The 22,969-nt window shown below is 40.1% G+C and overlaps 1 protein-coding gene across 1 annotated transcript in view; it reads left to right on the top strand.

The window, feature by feature from the left end:
• The first annotated feature begins 12,764 nt into the window (after positions 1-12,764).
• The window catches only part of LOC130905460 (matrix metalloproteinase-17-like), a 163,158-nt gene continuing 152,953 nt past the window's right edge, over positions 12,765-22,969 (top strand). The window contains exon 1 of the mRNA XM_057818889.1: positions 12,765-13,219. Coding sequence (XP_057674872.1) covers positions 13,124-13,219 — 96 coding nt within the window. The 5' untranslated portion in view covers positions 12,765-13,123. The remainder of the gene's footprint in view (positions 13,220-22,969) is intronic.

Here is a 22,969-nt window from a genome sequence, read left to right on the forward strand (position 1 = left end):
CTCATTTTTGGTTGGCATCAGCACCAAAATAAACCGCACATTTCCAAAGATGGTCTTCTTCGGCTTTACAATCCCGTAACAATTTGATTTTGTCATGTTTTCAGTTTAATTTAGCTTTTTCCGGCTTGCTATGTTTATAATTGCAATGTTTGTTTACCGCTTTTTGTATTACTGCGAAGAAAGAGGAAACGACGATCAGCCCGCCATGATATTTACGTCATCAGCCTTCGTGGTATGACCCGGGAATCAAACGCGTCCTTTCACTTATGACCCGGGAAAGTCCCGGACATAATACTAAGACCAGCCAAATGTCCGCATAATCACCGTGTTAGTCGAACCAGGAAATTGCTTTCACACATAATGGCTACCGTTTAAATCCCGGGTTCTTAATGGTGTTCAGGTATATGGGAAAGGGGCTAATGACTCTGTTCACATTCTGCAGAGATGGAGACTCCCACTTGTGGGTGAAAAGAGCTATTAATTTAGTTTATGTAATGAATATGCGTGTTATTAACTGGAAGTAACATCATGGTATTCAACATGTTGTAGTTTACTAATTCACTACTGACTACATTGTAGTTTGTTGGGTAGGATTGCAAAGACAGAAACTATAGAATTGAGTGGTTTGAGTGAAAAGCCGTTTCACCAGAAATAGTCACTATAAATAATAGATACGAATACAATACAATAGTCAGTCATCCTCATACCAAAATGCTTCCCTAATATTCTCTGGCTTGTAAAACCATTTTCATTTGTGTCATAATACTCTTAGTTCTTTTTAAATATTTTAGTTTGAGGACGCATGGGCTCCCAGGCGCCTCTTCAAAATGAATGAATGAATGTATGTATGTTTCGGGTTCTGAGAAAATCCATAACATGTTATCTTCTCAAACTGTATGACATTTTGAGCACATCATGTGGACATACAGTTACAATAGATTCACCTGAAATAGAAACGGATTTGCTATAGGGGCCTGATTAAAAAAAAAAAAAAAAGAAAGAAAGAAAGAAAAAAGATGCTTTTTTTAGTCTGTTTTTGATGCCTTATCCTGCTGGAGTGTTTATCCAGAAATTGTTCATCCCTGATCAGGAGAGAATCAGTTCATAGGGGTAAACAACAGTGCAGCATGGTCTTTATCAAAAGACCGAAGATTCCTATTTTTGAAGTACAAATCGGCAAGACTTCCATGGTTGAAAAAAAGATGTTGGTATGCAGGAAGAAGCAGTTCTTAAATCTCACCCAGGTGGATTTATCTTGTGTGTTGCTTTTTGTGCAGACAGCTAATGACCAAATTGCCTCAATAATCTGTCTTTTAAGTGTTTTCGTAGCTGCTTGGAGAGTTTAAGTGTAGATAAGATGTGTGAAAGAAGGTGAAGACCTATGTACAATGTCCCTCCTATTTTTGAAGAGTTTGGTTGATAATGACTGAATATAATGTAACCACATGACCTGGTTAATCTTGCTAAAACGTTAGTTATTTGAGGGTAGTTAGTAAGATTTTTCTGGTGTCCCTCGTAGTTTCGGGAGAGAATTGGTCCACCCGAGATCCATGGTTGACGGGTCAGTTTCAGGGTGTGGGTGGAAATGTTGTTAGTTTAGAAGAATGCGGTTTATTTCAAAGAAATCCCTCTAGACACTTTCTGTAGGCTTCCTGGAAGGCATCGGCCTCCTTCTGAATCTTAAGGATCCAAGCTCTGGGTTCTATTCCCGTCTCTATGCTAGGATTCCCACATGACTCATTCCTTTCAATGTTACTACAAGCAGTGCATCTCTTTAATTTGGTTCACATGCTTCCTGGAGCAAACCAACTTGTCAGACCTGGCAATGGCTTGGAGACGTCTTTTGAATTCTTGATTTTGATGGAGGCGTTTCTTTAGGTCCTCAACCTGACCACTCAACCGCTGTAATTTCTCTTCACGTTGTATCAGTTGGGCCTTGAGCTGACCGTATTGTTTCACCTTAATGCGGAGCTGTGCCTGCAAAAATTCCCTCTGTGAAGTCTTTCTTTCTCCAGTTGGTGTTCGCTTTGCAGCTTCCGTCGCTCCAACTGCAAAGCCCGTTGATCTTGGGAAGGATCCTCTAACTCATCACAAATACGCTAGTTCTCCAACTTCAGGTCTTCCAACTGTGTCTCGAGAAGTTGCACATGCTCGACGAGCTTTGCATCCTCACATTTTAACATAGAATAGTCTCTCATTCTCTCTAATTTGTCTCTCAGTAGCGCTTTCTGTTGATTCATTACAGAGGTCTTCTGCTGCACTATCTTCAATTTTTCTTGAAGCTGTCTTATCTTTGACCAGACTGTTTTGTGGTTCTCTGCTTTCAAATTGATTGCAGCCAACTCTGTTAAGAAATGTTTGGTTTCTGGTTTCATACTGGGATTGTTGTTTGTGAGTTCTTTTCTCTTAATATTTAGTTCCTTAAGATCCAAGTCATATTTGAAGGATTCTCTCTGTACCCTGTGACCATGTACGTCTCCCATTGTATTCATCACTCTCTTATTCCTGCTTAACAGATCTTCAGTGAGCTTGAAATTTTTTGTGTGTGATTTACAAATATCTTTAAACGCTCCCATTTGCATCCTTGACTGATTTTCTTGCAGAGACACTGTTTTCGTCAATAATCCTTGTCGCTGGACAGAGACATTGTTTTCATTAGTCTGTTGTTGTATTTATAAATGATCGATCATAAAATTGCTCAAACTAAGCTATTTTCTAATGGTGATTTCTAAAAATGGAAAAATGGGACCCTCTGACAAAGACGGAAGTGCCCGCCGAAACATGTCAGGTAAACAAAACTACCTACTATTGCCTGGGATAAAAGAACGGGTTTGACGAAGAATGGAAAAAGATATGAACTAACTTTTTTTCCTGCTGAAAGAAGAGGGTCTAATCTTTCTTTTGGTGGGTGCCATGTTACATAGAAATAGAACAGAATTTTCTGTGGGCCTTGCAAAATCAGTCAAATTCCAGTAAAATGGCAGGGAGCGAAGGGGGTTGCTCCGGTGAAAATGGCTGGGAGTGAATGAGTTAATGCCTCTTTCTTAATTGCATATGCCAGCTCCTGTTTTTGTCTCACTTTATCAAACTCCTTTTGAAACTGCACATTTACTTACATTTTTAGCGTAGCCATTTCAGTGTATAACGCTGCCTTGTTGCATTGACTTCCTTTTGCGTCTGAATTTAAATTTCCCTTCTATTTGCCTCCTGAATGGATTAGAGTAAAAACTGTACAGTCACTCTTCTGTCGTCATGGTCCTTTTTAATCATTTTCAACTTCTAATCAAGAGAGTAGCCTCCATTTAAATTGTTGTCTGAGTTAACATCTTGTGGTAAAGATGAGGTTTATGATGGCCATTCACATATGTCAGCAGGTTAATTAAAAATCCTTGATTATTGCTTTCCTAATTCATAAAAACATTTCTGGAGAATAATGGGTGAGATTTAACTTCAAGAAGCTGAAGACCAAAAATATTTCCAGTGTGCAGGTTACTTTCAGTACAGAACACTGAAAATGTGTAATCATAGCCTGAGGTGTGAATATAATTAGCAACAATACTCTTACAAGATGACACCAAATTAGAGCGTGATTTCATTGGTGTACCGACCTGGGAGCTTGTTTGCCAGGAACTGGTGTAGGTTTTGAATCCCTGATAATTTGAGTGTGTTGCTGGATTTGGAGTGTTTACTGCAATCTTTCTTTAAATTGTTCAAGAGTCTGTCCCTCAGCTCATCAAAAGATAAAGGATCCTCCCTTATGGGGAACATTATTATTGTCAAGCGTGATGGGTCCCAAAGGTATGCCTTTTGATTTTAAAATGTCAGGCAAATGATTTGGATTATAAACGGTGACAAAAACAAGCTCAGCAACCTTTCAATTGCTTTGTTCAGTGACCTCAAAGAGATTACACATGAAGTGCATCACAAAGTACATCCTCAAATCAATTTGATGCCACACTGATTATAGGGGCATGGCTATCGTCGCCATGCTAACCCTGTATTGCATTTCTTGTGTGGCCCATAAAGTTAATGGAAACTCCTCTAAGAATTTATTACTCAACAAAGTAGTTGGTGAAGATTGGTATTATACTGATTATACTGTACCTCTGAAGCTTTTAAAAGCCTTCAAACTGTCATCATTTGTTATTTACCACTGCCACTTTAATTTGAAAAGTAACTGTTGAGTAGCTACTTTTACAGGATGAAGGCCTGTCAATTTAACATTCAGGTTGTTGTTCTTCTTCTTGTGGACACCAACTTTGAAATTGTACGCTGCCATTTGTGACCCGGTCATCTTAAACTCCGTAGCTGTGTAGCATGGGCAGTACTGTGGGGCAAATAAGTATTTAGTCAACCACCAATTGTGCAAGTTCTCCTCCTTGAAAAGATTAGCGAGGCCTGGACTTGTCAACATGGGTGAACCTCAACCATGAGAGACAGAATGTGGGAAAAAAAAAAAACAGAATATCACGTTGTTTGATTTTTAAAGAATTTATTTCCAAATTAGGGTGGAAAATAAGTATTTGGTCATCTACAAACAAGCAAGATTTCTGGCTGTCAAAGAGGTCTAACTTCTTCTAACGAGCTCTAACAAGGCCCCACTCTTTACCTGTATTAATGGCACCTGTTTTAACTCTTTATCGGTATAAAAGACACCTGTCCACAACCTCAGTCAGTCACACTCCAAACTCCACTATGGCCAAGACCCATAGGCGGATCTACTATTCAGGCGAAGTAGACAATCGCCTTAGGCCCCCAACCAGCTGCCCTTGCCCCAACGAGCAATGGCTTGGGCCAACGGAGCCAGCAGCACTCCCACCTATTCGTCATGTATAATTATGTCAGCATACCAAACAAACAAATAACAAAACAAAAAAGAAAGCCATTTGAATGCTGCGTTTATATTTTCTCTCCCCCACACACGCACTACAATGGACTATTCCACGACGACTGACTGAGTAACAGTCGCTTAGCTTCATTTAGCGCCGTTTAGCAACGCTTAGCTGTTCGTTAGCTCACTTAGCTCTCCCGCGGTTTTCACGCCACTAAGCCCGTTATTTTTACAGCTCACTTGCTACTTTGCACGTCGGCTATTGTTTATTTCGAACACATGAGTGAACGTGCTCTCCATGAGAGCCAAAGTGCAGTGAAGGACAAGTTGTGAACAGGCCTCTAATGCCTCTTTTAACTTGCTTTTTCTTCTTCACACGGAACATAAAATACACGACAGCACACCCTGTGGCGAAACAATGCAGTACAGTTCCAATCATTCATACAATAACATTCAACAGCTGGTTAACAGCAAAAGCACATCATGTTCGTCATATAAATATTGATTTCTGGAGTTAATCCCACAAACTTCAGAATTAAGATTATAATATGTTGTGCAAATACTACATAATACAGATTCTACACTAAGAATAGCTTTCAAATGACACTCTTCATGACAAATATGTTTGGAAATGAATAACTTTTATAATTATTATACTACTATTATATATAGTAGTATACTATAATAATATTGCTAGAATTTTTTTAAAAAATTGTTTTGAATAATGTTGGAAAGGCAAAGTGAGTTTTCTAAATTTGTTTACTTTCCATTATTTTGCACTAGTAAATGCTATCAGCATTTAACCTCATTGTTTATTTGTGATTAGTTATTGTTATTTACATGATTATTTGTACTTTAATAAAGAATTTAAGTGTTCCAAAATAGTTTTGTCAATTAATCAGCGTCAACAAAAATTTCATTGCTAAATTAGTAAAAAAAAGAAAATTATTAGATTTGTCGATTAATCGTAAAACTAGTCGGCTGACTAATCAGGAGAAAATTTGTCGTTTAGGACAGCCCTAGTGTACCAGAACATATTTCCTCCACACCCTTCTCACCTTTTTAACCCCTGACCCATGAAGACGGAGCCTGGATATGTTCGCCTTAGAGCTCAAAATTGCCAAGTCCGCCACTGCCAAGACCAAAGAGCTGTCGAAGGACACCAGAGACAAGATTGTAGACCTGCACCAGGCTGGGAAGACTGAATCTGCAATAGGTAAAATGCTTAGTGTAAAGACATCAACTGTGGAAGCAATTATTAGAAAATGGAAGACATACAAGACCACTGATAATCTCCCTCGATCTGGGGCTCCATGAAAGATCTCACCCCGTGGCGTCAAAATGATAACAAGAACGGTTAGCAAAAATCCCAGAACCACACGGGGGACCAAGTGATTGACCTACAGAGAGCTGGGACCACAGTAACAAAGGTTACTATCAGTAACACACTGTGACGCCAGGGACTCAAATCCTGCACTGCCAGACGTCCACCTGCTGAAGAAAGTACACGTCCAGGCCCGTCTGCGGTTCGCTAGAGAGCATTTAGAGAGCATTTCCAGAATCCAGAAGAGGACTGGGAGAATGTGTTATGGTCAGATGAAACCAAAATAGAACTTTTTGGTAGAAACACAGGTTCTTGTGTTTGGAGGAGAAAGAATACCGAATTGCATCCGAAGAACACCATACCCACTGTGAAGCATGGGGGTGGAAAACATCATGCTTTGGGGCTGCTTTTCTGCAAAGGGACCAGGACGGCTGATCTGTGTAAAGGAAAGAATGAATGGGGTCATGTATCGAGAGATTTTGAGTGAAAATCTCCTTCCATCAGCAAGGGCATTGAAGATGAGACGTGGCTGGGTCTTTCAGCATGATAATGATCCCAAACACACAGCCAGGGCAACAAAGGAGTGGCATCGTAAGAAGCATTTCAAGGTCCAGGAGTGGCCTAGCAAGTCTCCAGATCTCAACCCCGTAGAAAATCTGTGGAGGGAGTTGAAAGTCTGTGTTGCCCAACGACAGCCCCAAAACATCACTGCTCTAGAGGAGATTTGCATAGAGGAATGGGCCAAAATACCAGCAACAGTGTGTGAATAGCTTGTGAAGAGTTACAGAAAACATTTGGCCTCCGTTATTGCCAACAAAGGGTACATAACAAAGTATTGAGATTAACTTTTGGTATATACCAAATACTTATTTACCAACATGATTTGCAAATAAATTCTTTAAAAATCAAACAATGTGATTTTCTGTTTTTTTTTTTTACATTCTGTCTCTCGTGGTTGAGGTTTACCCATGTTGACAATCACGGGCCTCGCTAATATTTTCAAGTGGGAGAACTTCCTTAAAATACTTATTTGCCCCACTGTATCTATTGAACCTCAGACCCAGATTTTTTATTTTATCAGGGCTAATTAATTTATGAATCAGCCAGTACAGGACAGCCTTCTGTGGGTTAGGAATTTGTAAGTAGAATGCAGTAGGAAATTATTGTTGCCTGTAGGTTATAGGTTAGCCAGTAGATGGCAGCCTTCTGCCTCTAATACACGCATGCTTGTTTCATTTAGTTTTAGCCCCTAGGAGAGTTGCAGGACATGGAAAAATATGGCACGCAAGGATACCATTAAATCACTTGGAGTGATTGTTTAATGGCGTTCACTGTACAAATAACTGAAAGGGAATGAATAACAACTCTACGTTACTCCTACATAATTAAAAGAACCAACAGATAGAAAGACTTGTAGTTCTTAAAAGATTAATATTATTATGAGTAAAAATAATTTCATATGAAAACCCCTCTTGATGTTTTCGTTTTTATACAATTTGTAAAATTAGTTTAACTAGTAGGTTGCCATTGTTGTTGATGTCGCAGGGCGGTGACGTCACATGGTTACGCTGCCGCGCTTCCAGAGTGTGATTCTAGTGACATAAACATGTCATCTGTTCAACCCTTTCAATTTGAACCCGAGAGGAACATTAATGAGAACTGTCGATATTTCACAAAACGAGCAGCAAAAGCAAAATGAACAGGAAAGACGAGATGAGACGAGACCAGAGTATGAGAAAACCGGTGGTCTGCCAAATGTGCGACAAGAGGCGAATTTGACACCCAAAGTACTACCGCACACTTTCAGCTTGTTTTGTTTAGATGCATACAGACAGAACATACTAAAGTATCTTAAGAAAATACACTTTTTTATATAATACATCCTCTGGTTGTCTTACGTCTCTGACCGTTCTTGGGGGCAATTTACATTGCCATTTTTGTGTAGCCCCCTTACTAAAGTTTTTTTTTTTTTTTTACAACAGAAAAGGTAACAGTGGCAGTCAGATACCATTTTAATTTTTTCAGGTCATTCATTGTCAGACAGAAGCAGCACGGCAAAACGCCACGATAAAAACAAGTAAAAATTTCAAAATGGCTTACCTCTTCGTCCTCTGAAGGACCATGGCCGCCAACAAAATGTTTACTGCATATGAAATGTGAATGGCTTCACTTTGCTGGCGTTTAACTTGTTTTTTGGATGTCCGCGCAAGTTGATCCATTCTTTACATTTTTTTCTCCGAGTTTTTTGTTTCGGGAAACGTATTAAAAAAACATCCTTCATATGTTGTTATGTCTAGAGTCATTTCTACAAGTTCCACAGCAGCAGTGTTTGATCGGCATGTTCTTTTTTTGAAAGATTTCCGGCGAAAACAAGCAGAAATAACATGGTTTGTATGCGAGGGCGTGTCGATAATGTCCCACTTCCACGTTACGATGGCGACGTCACGGTCTAAAAATAGCGTTTGTGGGGTACGCTATTAGAAGAATGTTTGTGTGATGTTTGTCCTACAGAAACCATTTTAAAACAAAAAATATATTTTCTTCCCCCATCCTTTTCTATTTTCAAACATTTTTGAAAAAGCTCCAGCGGTAAAGAGCTGCATGCAGCTCTAGAGCCGCGGGTTGATGACCCCTGACCTAACTCAACCGCGCCCCTGTCTTGCAAGTTACGACCCACAATCAGCTAGAAAAGAATAATTGCATTTTCATTCATTTAAATAGAAATTATTTAAAATATGGTTATTTATGTAATGAACTCATAGTTAAACTCTTTAGTCAAAGTACTAGTCCTTTTAAAAAAAATAGCATAATGTAATAAAGTTCATTATTTTCTGTAATGTACTGATCAACATTAAACTTCATATATTTTAGATTCATTACACACAACTGAAGTAGTTCAAGCCTTTTATTGTTTCAATTAGGATTTTAGCAAAAACAGTCCAGATAAACCAAAAATCCCTATCTCAAAAAATTTGCATATTTCATCTGACCAATACAAAAACAGTGTTTTTTAATACAAAAAAGTCAACCTTCAATTAATTATATCAACTATGCACTCAATACTTGGTCGGGAATCCTTTTGCAGAAATGACTGCTTCAATGCGGCGTGGCATGGAGGCAATCAGCCAGTAGCACTGCTGAGGTGTTATGGAGGCCCAGGACGCTTTGGTAGCAGCCATAAGCTCATCCTCAGTGTTGGGTCTGGTGTCTCTCAACTTCCTCTTCACAATATCCAACAGATTCTCTATGGGGTTCAGGCCAGGAAAGTTGGCAGGCCAATTGAGCACAGTAATGCCATGGTCAGTAAAGCATTTATCATTTGCCAGGTTGTGCTGAAAAATAAAATCTTCATCTCCATAAAGCTTTTCAGCAGATGGAAGCATGAAGTGCTCCAAAATCTCCTGATAGCTAGCTGCATTGACCCTGCCTTTGATAAAACACAGTAGACCAACACCAGCAGCTGACATGGCACCCCAGACCATCACTGACTGTGGGTACTTGACACTGGACTTAATCATTTTGGCATTTTCTTCTTTTCAGTCTGACTCTCAACTCTGGCACCTTGATTTCCGAATGACATGCAAAATTTGCTTTCATCTGAAAAAAGTACTTTGGACCACTGAGCTACAGTCCAGTGCCGCTTTTCTGTAGCCCAGGTCAAGCGCTTCTGCCACTGTTTCAGGTTCAAAAGTGGCTTGACCTGGGGAATGCAACACCTGTAGCTCAATTCCAGCACATGCCTGTGCATGGTGGCTCTGGATGTTTCTACTCCAGACTCAGTCCACTGTTTCTGCAAGTCCCCCAAGGTATGGAATCGACCCTTCTCCACAATCTTTCTCAGGGTGCGGTCACTAGTGATGTGCCTTACTGTGCCAAGGCGCCGATGCGCGTGCCGAGTAAACCGGGAAAAAAATCTGCAAAGCGTGCATCGAGGCATGTGTTGATCACGCTTGTGGCCACGCCCGAAGCCTTGGAAGGCACGTTGCTACGTCCGAAGCCTCACGAGACGGGCTTCCTACGTCATGGTTTCGCGGGTGATTCGAAATAAACTGGCGCACCGAGACGACAATGAGCTGACAGGTGACACTGACACACCCAACTCACATCTTCAAACCTCAATTCAATCGGATTCGTTTTGCAATGGACGCACCGTCCACAACGAAAAAGAAGAGAACATCCCCTGTCTGGGATCATTTTGAGCAGTTCTCTTATAAAAAGGTTCAAATTATAATAACCAGTGTGAATATACTGTATATTGTAAATTATTGGGACAACACAGTGTCTCCCTCGTTTTAATGTCTTTCTTCTACTTGCTGATTTTTCCAAAAGGTGAAGTGTAAACTTTGTTCTAAAGAACTTTGGTATACCAAGAGAACACTTCATCTATGTTGAGGCATTGTACCCCGGCTTCATCCATCCCTTGCGAAAGACTATTTTCAAAAGAAATCCTATCTAAAAAAAGAAACCGTTTACAGCCAAAAACTTTGGAAATTCTAGTTTTCCTCTATAAAAATGAATAAAAGGTGTGTCTTGTTCCTTGTTTATACTGTATGTCAATGTCTAAAATAAAGCAATCATTCTTTCAAGTCGAGCCTAGATCTTGAGCTCGGGTCTGGCCCAAAATGTCAATCATTTACGTTCGGGTCGGGTCGGGCCCGACTTCTCTCGCTAACTTTTTAAAAATAAATATACTGTATATTTATTGTATATGGATTTTAAACTAAGGAATACTTGTTATAAAATAAATAAATTGTATAAAACAGAGAAAGGGCGCTGTCATGAGCCGCAGGAGAGCCAGTGCATTGTTTGCGCACATGAACGTTCTGGGGCTCTCCGCGAGTCTGCAACTCTGCATCCTTTCCTTTTCGAATTTTGATACGGATATGATATTAGTCAAACATCTTTATTATCATTTGTTTCGAGGGCCGCACCTCTCCGTGCAAAGGTGGACATCGTGAAGTTCGTGGTGTTCCTTAAAATGTTCTTATTTTGTTTCAGTGTTCCTTAAGGCAGGTTGTTCTTTTGTGTGTTCTGATCCGAGTAAAATAATGTCATTTAAAAGTATTTTAGTTTATTTTTGTATATGCTGCTGTTCTCTCCTTGTCAGAGAGGTGCGTCCATGAGAGCACAATATCCCACACAAAATATATTTAACAAGCCTATCCAGCATTATTTCGTTGTGTACATGCATTTATAATGATCAAAAAAGTATGTAGACTATTTAAACATTATGAAAAATTGCGTTTTTTTCTGCCAACTCGAAGGAATTAAAATAAATGTCTGTTGCTGCATTTTGCCAAGGAAATGAAGCATGAACTATCCACCTGATAGAACAGACACACAAATATAAAAGATATAAATGTTTATTGAATATGCATTTTGCAGTCTTGTTTAACTGGGGGAATTTGTTACAAAAGACAGGCTTTAATTTGTTATCATTATGCACACAGGCGTCGTCACAAATGTGATCACACAAAACACAACCATTTTCCAAGCAGTGCTCTGTCCAGGTCTGACTGATGCATTGCATCCCCGCATTTCCTCCTTCTGGGTCCTCATAAATAAAAAAATAAAATTTCGGCTTTTTTTTCCCGGCTCGGCCGTGCAAGTTAAGTTAATTGCTCGGGCTTTAATACACGCGGGCCGGGTCGGGTTGGATTTTTTAGGCCCGATCTAGGCTCTACTTTCAAGTAACACACGCACATTCATTCACATCACAACTCCCTGCCCTTTTGATCCCGTCAAATCCATGGTATCATTTTAATCACTCTGCCTGTCATGACATTTATTTTCCACATGATGGCGCAATAGAACAAATGAAGCCTCATGATGCTTCGGCCCAAGAGCAAACCAGTTTGATGGAAAGCCTCATTGCTTCATGATGCTTCAGTTTGCCATCACTGGCGGTCACCTCTTCTGGTTGTGCAGCGTTTCCTGCCACACTTTTTCCTTCCCACTGAGGCCGTGATACAGCACTCTAGGAAGAGCCTATTCGCTCAGAAATTTCTTTCTGTGTCTTAGCCTCTTGCTTGAGGGTGTCAATGATGGCCACCTGGACAGAAGTCAGGTCAGCAGTCTTGCCCATGATTGCGGTTTTGAGTAATGAACCACGCTGGGAGTTTTTAAAAGCCTCAGGAATCTTTTGCAGTTGTTTTGAGTTAATTTGTTGATTCAGATGATTAGGTTAGTAGCTTCTTTAGACTGCCTTTTCACGATATGCTAATTTTTTGAGATGGGGATTTTTGGTTTTTCTTGACTTTTTTGCCAAAATCATCATCATCATCATCATCATCATCAAAACAATAAAAGGCTTGAACTACTTCACTTGTGTGTAATGAATCTAAAATATATGAAAGTCTAATTTTTATCAGTACATTACAGAAAATAATGAACTTTGTCACAATATACTATTTTTTTAGAGGGAGCTGTACCTCTTTACAAGTAATGCAAAAAGTTGATTTTAATTCCCGTTTAAAATGATGTTCTTGTTACAACAATCTCAAATTACTCAAGACACACCCCCGCGCCTTCCTCTTTTCTTCAATTTCTCCTCGCTGGGTACCCCAGCCCAGTCTATTCGTGTGACTTAACGCGCTTGTATGAGGCACAAAAAGCCCACGCAGCTGCTTCCATTCCTCACAACGCGAGATCGGGAAGCTCGAGCCACTTGCTGCTTGATTGTGAGATATAACGGCCGGGCACAACTCACACATCATGGCTACTTACCTCGCATTCAAACGGAAAGCAAACTTCTTCAGCTACCAGTTTTAATGTGTTTGATGTGTTTGCGCTCCAGTGTGAGGTAGCCTTTGATTTATTTATTCTTTTGTTTGTTTGTTTGTTTTTAATTTTGTTTACACGTTTGACGACACATTTTTTGTGCGGTGGATATACTGTTTTCCGGCTGGTTGTACGAGCCACGCAGGACCAGCCTGGCTCCGGTTGTTTCGTCCAAGTGAACAAGGAATATGTGTGCGGAGATGCTACTCCTGGTGTCCATTCTGTTGCTCCTGCCTCTGAGCCGAGCGGCTCCCCCGCAGACCGAGCGGGAAGACACGGGGGTGGTAAGTCACCTCCCTTTCTACCAAGTTTATAGCCCCCATTGTGGTGTCCAAGTGGATTAATACCGCTTTTTGAGTTTAATTTTTTGAGGCTAAACGCTTTTAATGTCAAGCAGTTGAGATGTCATGAGCGGATTAATTCAAAGCAGTGATGGAGAGCCGTGATGTGAAACAGTAAATAAGACAGGTTTGCAATAAATACACGCGAGATGCTTCGCCTTGGCTGTCACACGTCACGCTGACAGGAAAGCAGCAGCTATGTGACAGCGGGAGACAATGCCACTTAATGGATATGTCATTTTGTCTAAGTCGTGCTTTAGAAATGTGTCGCGACAAGATTTTTTTTTTTGTAATGAGTTCAAACTAATGCACGTTTTAAGACCGTGATTAACTATATTATCTTGTTATAATTTGAATAATATTAAATGGATCCACGGATGGAAAGACTTCCTCTTAAAAAAATGTTAATTAGGAGTTAAAATAATTTGATATTGAAACCCCTCGTGATGTTTACGTTTTTATACAATTTGCAAAATTAGTTTAACCAGTAGGTCGCCATTGTTGTTGACGTCGTAGGGCACTGACGTCACATGGTGACGCTGGCAGGTGTTGTGCCGAAAAATGCACCCCTCACTCGCACAGCTATTGGACTCCAAATTCTTTCACACCAATGAAGCTAATTACTTCAATGATCGCTATCAGTTGCCACGTTTTACATGGAGCCAAACATTCCAATTACAATCGGAATATTTGTTCAAACCGAATAAATGTGTTCCATATAAACACCTCATTCGGAATGAACAGGCCCAAACCGAATGGAATTTCATTCCGATTCACAGGGGTGGAATATTCCTTTTCCCAAACCGATTAGAAGTAAAATTATATCATGTAAACAGGGAAGCGGAATGGTGTCTGGTTGCGTTCTTTCTGCACATGCTCCGTACTGACGTGGTGACGTCACTTTGTGACGTAAGTAACGTCACTTGCAACATGACTTCCAAGCACAGCGCACCTAATTGGAGTCCGGCGGAAAGATTGTATTTAATTCAAACTTTAAAAGAATTGAATATAATTGCTCGCTTAGACGGGCGTAAAACGAGGAACAGTGAACTATTTTAAAAAGTTCACGAGAGGTTACACGAAGCCGGAATAGACCGGAGCGTTGACCAGATTAGAAACCAGTGGAAAACCGGCTACTACAAGGCAAAAGAGCAAAACAGCAGAAGCGGATACGACCCCACAAACACAACAAGTGGGTTAACGTTAAAACAGCAGCACTCCGACGATCGATCTCCATGTTTTGCAACGTGACGCTTTGTTTTGATTAATCTGCGCATGTCAGACGGCAGTTGTCAAAGTCCTTTCGGAATAAAGGCAGTCACATGTAAACGCTGGATCGGAATAGATGAAGTGACATGTAAACAGCTGATCTGAAATTTCCATTCGGAATGATTTGAATCGGTATGAATAAAAGTCAGCATGTAAACGTGGCTATTGTTTGTCTTGTCATAGAGCATGTACAGAAATGACTTTTGAACAAGTTAAAAGTATTTATTTTGATGAAATAAATCGACTTTTTCTTACTAATTGAAATAACACAGCCTCTTTATACCAATCGATGGACACGGAAATGACTCTTTTACTGTGAATATGTATTGAAAAATGGTATGTGATTTACCATAGACTTTATTACAGCCAAATAATCTGTCAATTTCTCAACAGACGAAACAGGAGGCGTTTTCTGCGGACTTTGTTTTCATCATCACACCACACATAACATATGAATACATTTACTCTGCTTTAACTAATAAATCTCATACCTGGGTGACTCTTATGGGGATATGGTGGTGAAAACCGGTTGACTAATCGCTGTACGAGTGACGTGTGCGCGCTCACTCAGGGGGTGCACTTTTTTTTTTTTTTTTTTTTAACCTGTCCTGTTCAGCTGTTTGAAACAGAGAATGGAAGTCTAAGTGCCCGGATAGTCTGAACAGTTTTAATGTTTCACATTGAGAGTCTGACATACTCCCATTGTGATCATTCAAAATACCTCGCTTATTATTATTATGAAAAAGCAGCGAACAGGAAGGGGTTCTGGGGGGACAGAAGGAAAGAAACACAAGAGAAGAAAGAAAAGAAACACAAACAACAACAAGAAATACATGTAACGTCTAGACTAGCTACTAATATGTTGGTGCTATCTTCAGCTAAATGTATTTCCGGTTAACACCATGTGGGGGCCTGTTGACCAGTGAAAGAGGGGGACGGGGGTGGGGGTGTCCATAAGCTAAGTGATTGAAAGGGTAGAGTGTACACAAATCAGTTTTGTGATCTAGAACCCAGTAATCGTGTAAATCCTTTGTGATTGTAAGCCCATTGGCGACCAACCCTACCCCGCCCCATCGCCAATCCCGGCACCGGGACCCCCCACCCCAACGCGCCCTATCACATCCCGCCGCATGCGAGCCCCACCAGGTGCGCAACAGCCACGCAGACGAGCAGAGACTATGGGTGCGCGGGTGGTCCCCCATCAATCAGCCCTCAGGGATGGCAAGAGGGGACGCACCACCAACCCCACATACACCAGCGCCCGCCCACCCGGCCCGCGAGCCACAGCCGCAGCCCCCGAACCGGCACGGCACGCCACGGGACAGGGGCCAGTCAGAGAAGCGAGGGGAAGGCGGAGGCGGGAGAACGCCGAGGAGCCGCCACAGGGTGGCGCAAGGTCGGAGCCCCGACCTCCCCCCACTCCCAGGGGGTGCAGTTAATGCAGGGGGTGCATTTTTCGGCACAACACCGGGCTTCCAGAGTATGACTCTTGCGACAAAAGCATGTCGTCTGTTCAACTCTTTCAATTTGAACCCGAGAGGAACATTAAGAATGCAGTATGGAATTCTTGTTGCCTGGAGGTTATAGGTTAGCCAGTAGTGGGCAGCCTTCTGCTTGTAATACACGAATTCTTGTTTCATTTGCCTTTAGCCCCTAGGAGAGTGACAGGACATGAGAAAATATGGCACGTAAGGATACCATTAAATCACTTGGAGTGATTGTTTAATGGCGTTCGCTGTACAAATAAGTGAAACGGAATGAATAACAACTCTTCGTTACTCCTACATAATTAAAAGAAGGTAAACCAACAGAACATTAATGAGCATGACAGCACTGTCGATATTTCACAAAACGAGCACCAAAAGCAAAATAAACAGGAAATACGCGATGAGACGAGACGAGAGTGGGATAAAACCGATGTTCTGCCATAATGTACTACAGCGTCGAAACTTTGACACCCAAAGTACTACTGTGCATTTTCAGTTTGTTTTGTGTAGATGCATAAAGACAAAACATACTTAAGATGTCTTAAGAAAATACTTAAACGTAGTAATATCAAATAAGTGTGGTTTAAATACGCTACGTTACTAATGTGGTCACCAGATGAACAATCTGCTTTAAAGCTACCACAACACAATGTTTAAAGTATGAGAGGTAAGACATGCAAAAAGTATTTTGAAGCAATGATAAATGAAAGACTCAATAAAAACACAAGTACTCGCTGCTTTTAACCGATGAGTGCATGTGTTGGACGTCTCGCCGCGTAGAAGGAATTGCAGTAACCCAGTAGTAGTTGTCGAGTGAAAGGGACAATCTACGTCATCACCCCGAGCGTCCATTGCACGCTTAAAACATGTTGCCCTCCTTAGGTCAAAACATGTACTGAATATTATAGATTTTTAAATTAATGGCAATATTTTATGTGTTTCCAATAACATATTGTAGTAAAAGAGAACAATTGTCGCGAATTACAGCCTACAAGTCTTTAAGTCCGAGGTTCCCTTTAAAACTCAAGTGAGTATGGCACTTTCGTCTGAAAGATTTAACCCCTTATAGGGCAAGGATAACATGTAAGGTCATGTCTAAACCATTTGGTATATTACAAGTTTGGCCTACATGACTCAAAATGTTATGTCCACGTATGTGGACGTTATGACTCAATTATGATTATGATGATACATTATTTTTTAAATTATTATTTTTAATTTAATGAATTTATGAATCGTAAATTAAACGCAAATAAAATGAATAAAGACAAAAACACACTCTGATTATGGTCCCCAAAAACACTGTAAGATTATATCAGATTTTTAAACATTTCGTTTTTCCTTTTAAACAATAAATACTAAACATTTTAAATAAATTAAGAAAATAATATTAAACTATTTAAGCTATTTTTAAATACAAAATAAATGAATAAATATGACTGTATGTTTTTTTTTTTAAATAGAAAGATGTTAAAAAAAGTTTAATAATAATAATTAAGAATATTTACTATTATCTCATTGCCTGCCATTGACGATGATCGATGTCAAAATCGAATTCATTTTGACTGGGCGGGCTCGCCGCAATCATTCACTGGCAGCCTCCCCCGTTCAAATTGGATTGGACATCTAGCACTATCAATGGGATCCAATGAGTTGAATGACAGCCTCTTGCAGGGTTAAATATGGTATGTGAAAGGGACTGACAATCAAAAGTTTATGATCCAAAAGCATTTTGTAATGTACTGAGCCTGGGATTAACTACAGGGTAACACTGAGAGAATCACAACAACCTACCATCAATTAAAGCACTTTTTTTTGGGTGAAATAGTTATATATTTCAAAATCTGGGTTGGTAAACAGTTTTGTTTTCAAGCTAAAATATTTATTTTGAGATAAAACGTTACATTTGTTGAGATAAAAAGTGACTTTTTTTCCCCTACGTAGGATAAAGATTTTTGTTACATCACTTTTTTTTAATGTGGTTAGCTGGAAGGACGACATAATTATCAGCGTTTGGACTTTGTTTCTGTGTTGGAGAAAGACACACTCAGATTTGGGTGTCGCTGTGGACAGACTCCAATTGGAAATGCACAATCACTTGCATGCTGCTGCCTTCAGAGTGCCAGGCGAGTTTAAGCATTTTGACTGATATTTCGAGGGCCACAGAATGTGCTTTATTTTTGACAATTTCAACATGGAAACTACCAAATGAAAGAAACATCAATTTTGAGAATTGAGAAAAGAAGCTTGGATATAAATAGAACAGTGACTTTAACACTGTTTATTTTTTTGTTTTTGCTTTTGTGACACTTCAAACATTTCAGCAGTGTTTTCCTTCAACTAACTAAAACGAAAACACAAACATTTTTTTAAAAAGTGCTTTTTATGATCACATGATTTATTTGACATTTGAAATGGCAACCGCTCATTTGTGGTATCCAGATCTGGTTTGCTGAATATAACTTTCTCAGATGAAGAGATGTGACGGAATATGACGTGATCTCCCACTCTCAACACCGCAATAATAACTTTTTATGTTAAGCGCATATTCTATCTGTCGCGTCAACACTCTTGCTTTTGCACTTTTATGACACTCTTGTCAGTAAATCTACTAAAACAAGCATTTTCTTTTTTCTCGCCACCTCCTTCTTGTGGCTCATGCTGATCTCTCAACTAAGAGAAACATTGCTGCCATTTATTGGTCACAGTTCCTCATTTCAGTGATTTTCCAGGATAATAATCAGATCATAGCGGGTCAAGATTCCCACCTGTTGAATAATAGATATACATAGTCATAGATAGTACAATCGTGGGTTACACCATTGGAGTAGAAGTCAGCTGTAAAAAGAGGACCCCCTGTAAAACAGTGGTATGAAAAAGTATCTGAACCTTTTGGAATTTCTCACATTTCTGCATAAAATCACCATCAAATGTGATCTGATCTTTGTCACATAGTTGAAAATAACTGTCTGCTTTAACTAAAACCACCCAAACATTTATGTTTTCACATTTTAATGAGGATAGCATGCAAACAATGACAGAAGGGGGAAGTCTAAGTAATTGAACCATCTACCTAAGGAGACTTAAAGAGCAATTGAAACCAATTTTTACCAAACATTTTTAGTCAGGTGTGTGCCCAATCAGTGATAAGTGGTTTAAAGCAGTGCTTCTCAATCATTTTCTGTTACGCCCCCCCAAGGAAGACGTAAATGTTTCGCGCCCCCCCCAACTCTCTGCCGCCACTGTAAATAGTATCATTTGTCTTAAATCTTACCATTATAAGTACGCCTCAGCCTAACATTGTGTCTTTTTTTTCTATTAAAGAAAAAAAGTAACATAGATCAACTTATAATAAAGTATAACTTTATTAACATTGTTTTGCTTATAACAGAAAAGACTTAACGCGCATCAATTTGCCTGAAGTAAAAAAAAAAAAAAAAAAAAGTTCACATCCAAACTGTAAAAATACACTCAAGGTACATTTTTGACCATTTGATACTGAAAAATAAAATGTATTAAAATCAGTAAATAATAGCAAATTCAAATTGATTAGAAACATGTACTCTTCAGGACAACATGCCAAAAAATTTGACCGAAAAAAACAAAACTGAATAGAAGGGGGAAAAAGTGTCTTTGGACAGAAGGAAAGTTTTTATTTTCGCTGATTCACCACAGTGCTCACTGGTTTACAGATATAACACTGACAAAGCGGGACGATTGTGACAATTGGCAATATTCGGCACGTTTTCGCTGAAAAACAATCAAGCGGCTTATCAATGAGATTGAGGTCCAATGTCTTTAAGTGGCGTCTTAACTGATTTGGCTTCAGACTCTCCGCTATAATCATTTTTAGACTCAGTAAACAGTGGTCTTTCCTCATTTCCCACCATATTAAAAGTCAAAGCCAAAAGGCAAACGGCCCGCAAAAAAGCGCATTCTCGGCGGCCGAGGGAGAACCGTAGGTGAGGGCGGTGATCGTGACGATCCCAAGCCGAAAACGGCACTTCTCGGCCGGACACGTGAGAAACGGAGAAGACAGTGGGTCGCTGCGTGAGTCCAGCTCTGCATGAGTCTCTTCCGTGTGCACTTGCTTATTTAAAAAATACTGCACGTACTTTGAAAATGAGAGCGCCACTGCCACCCACGGAGTGGATGTGCAAGTACACTTTATTCTAGTACGGCAAAAAAAAAAAAAAAGCATGTTCCCCGATGTCACTCGCGCCACCCCTGGCATCGCTCTGCGCCCCCCTGGGGGGGCGCGCCCCACCATTTGAAAAGTACTGGTTTAAAGTTACCCTGTCCACTGTAAAACACACCTGGTAAAGATTGTCTTGATGAGAAGCATTGTCTGATGTGCATCATGGCTCGGTCAAAAGAGTTGTCTGAAGACCTGCGATCAAGGATTGCGGATTTGGATAAAGCTGGGAAAGAATACAAAACCACCTCTAAAAGTCTGGATGTTCATCAATCGACAGTCAGAGACGTTGTCTACAAATGGAGAGATCTTGGCACTGTTGCTTCTCTCCCAAGGAGTGGCAGTCCACCAAAGATGACACCAAGAGTTCAGCGCAGAATACTCAGAGAGGTGAAAAAGAACCCTAGAGTGGCTGCAAAAGACTTACAGAAATCACTGGCACAGTGTAATATCTCTGTGCACACATCAACTATATGTAAAACTATGGCCAAGAATGGTGTTCATGGGAGGACTCCACAGAGGAGGATATCTAAAAAAACCCCATTGTTGCTCGTTTAATGTTCGCAAAAAGGCATTTGGACACTCCACAAAATTTTAAGCAAAATATTTTGTGGACTGATGAAACCAAATTTGAATTGTTTGGGAGTAACACACAACGTCATGTGTGGAGGAAAAATGGAACAGCTCACAAACATCAACACCTCATCCCCACCGTGAAGCATGGTGGGGATGAGGAACATCATGATTTGGGGCTGTTTTTCTGCCTCAGGGCCTGGACAACTTGCAAGCATTAATGGAAGAATTAATTCAAAAGTTTATCAGTGTGTTTTGTAGAAGAGTTCCAAAAAATCAGTTATTACATGCATCGCGATTCGACACGTGACGATTCGCTTATGATTCATAAAGGTTCAAAAACAATGATTTTCCCTCATAACTGTATGGTAGCCGCTCGTGGCAGAATGAAATTTAAGACACGTCTGCCGCCCGGGCACCGTTAACGGGCGCACGCACGTTATGATGGATGCTGCCTGTTACTGAGAGAGATATTTACTACTTTTTAAAAGACTGGAAAATAAATTTGTGTATGAGACAGGCAGAACAGAAGCGCGACCTGGCAGTCGCGGTTTGACTGTTATTTTATGCAGAAATGTGAGAAATTCCAAAAGGCTTAGATACTTTTTCATACCACTGTACTTGAACTAATGCTGGACAGAAAACAGATACAGTACATGGTTTTGTATAACCAGTCCTAAAGTTGATCCTGCTGTATGAGATCATGGTTTCTGCAGGAAAAAGTATAGCCATTATTTTTTTATTCTACACAGCTATGTTGTATTTCTAAAGCTAATGGATGTTCTGTCAACAACAGTCTTACTCCTGCACAGGAAGCTGCATCTTGCTTGTATGAAGAAGATGACCGTACTTATAGCATTTCATGGCCAATCTATTTATTCTGGGTGTATGTGTGTTTTCTTGGAAAATGTAATGTATTCATGGTACTTGTATCATCCATTCAATTTTTTCTTTGCTATTTCAGCAAGGCAATTGCATTCTCAGAAAATGACTGAGCTAATTGCCATTTCTAATTAGTGTCAGATGATAAGTTTAATGAGGGGTCCAAATATTAAAGACAGAACTGTTGCTGGAATCATACTTTTCATTGTAAGGGCTTTTGTAGCAGATGCTTTTGTCTCCCATAACAAATTCATGCCTCAAGCCACTAGAACATTTGCCCAGACGCTCTTAAGCATCTGGGTCTTTAGTGTCCCTCCGGTCTCTATCTTTTGTTCCGCCTCAAACCAAGTTTGATGATGGACATTGTGTTGGCTCTTTTGAATTGTTTTCCAGTCCCAGGGAACGTATGTCCTTATATTTCAGGAATCTGTTAGAAAACTCGGCTGAGGCCAAAAAATGACACAATCACGTTCACTTGGTTCGTGTTACAACAGAGCATAAGGTTCACTGGACTAGGAATTTTCATATGAATAAGTATAGCTGGACCACGATTGACTTTATATGGATGCTTTGGTTGGGAGATTTGACCTTCCTTTTAAAACATTTGTAGATATCAGTCACCGTAGATGCAGCAACAGTGGGCCAAACACAAATGTTGTCAGTAGTTATGTTGTGTATACATTCACCTAAAAGAATTTTATGTGTCCTGCTGCACCAGGTCTCATCTCAGCTCTTCTTTCCTAAGTTGTTTGACTCTCCACATGGAAGCATACACTGCACAGAACACATAAATCATTAAGCTACCCGCAAAAAAAAAAAAAAAAAAAACAACATTGGAAGAGAATGATGGTGTCCTGTGTTCTTGGTATGTATATGTTGGCCACTCAACATCGGGGTACACACCTACTGATTTTGAACTTGTAGCCGGACAATTAATAATTTACATCATTATTGACTGACGTTTAATTTCTGATCCTGTCATGTTGGGATCTTCTCCGCATTTGTCGTCTAAAGGCTGATTTATGCTTCTGCCTAGTGGTGACGGTAGACCTATGCCGTTAACGCAGACCGATTTACGACCCTACGCTGTAGCCTGACGTACACCTCCTAAAAAATTACGCTTCACGTCAACGCACGTGAAGTAAACGTCGAAGTACAGTGATTCGGCTGCTCTGTGTCGCCTACGCTTCAACATTTGTATTCACAACATTTGTTGATCATTATTGATTAGCTGCAGCTGCATATACACACGTTCCATCTCCGTTGCCATTGCTGTCAATGATCAGA

This window comes from Corythoichthys intestinalis, chromosome 17, assembly GCF_030265065.1.
Source record: "Corythoichthys intestinalis isolate RoL2023-P3 chromosome 17, ASM3026506v1, whole genome shotgun sequence".
NCBI lineage: Eukaryota > Metazoa > Chordata > Actinopteri > Syngnathiformes > Syngnathidae > Corythoichthys > Corythoichthys intestinalis.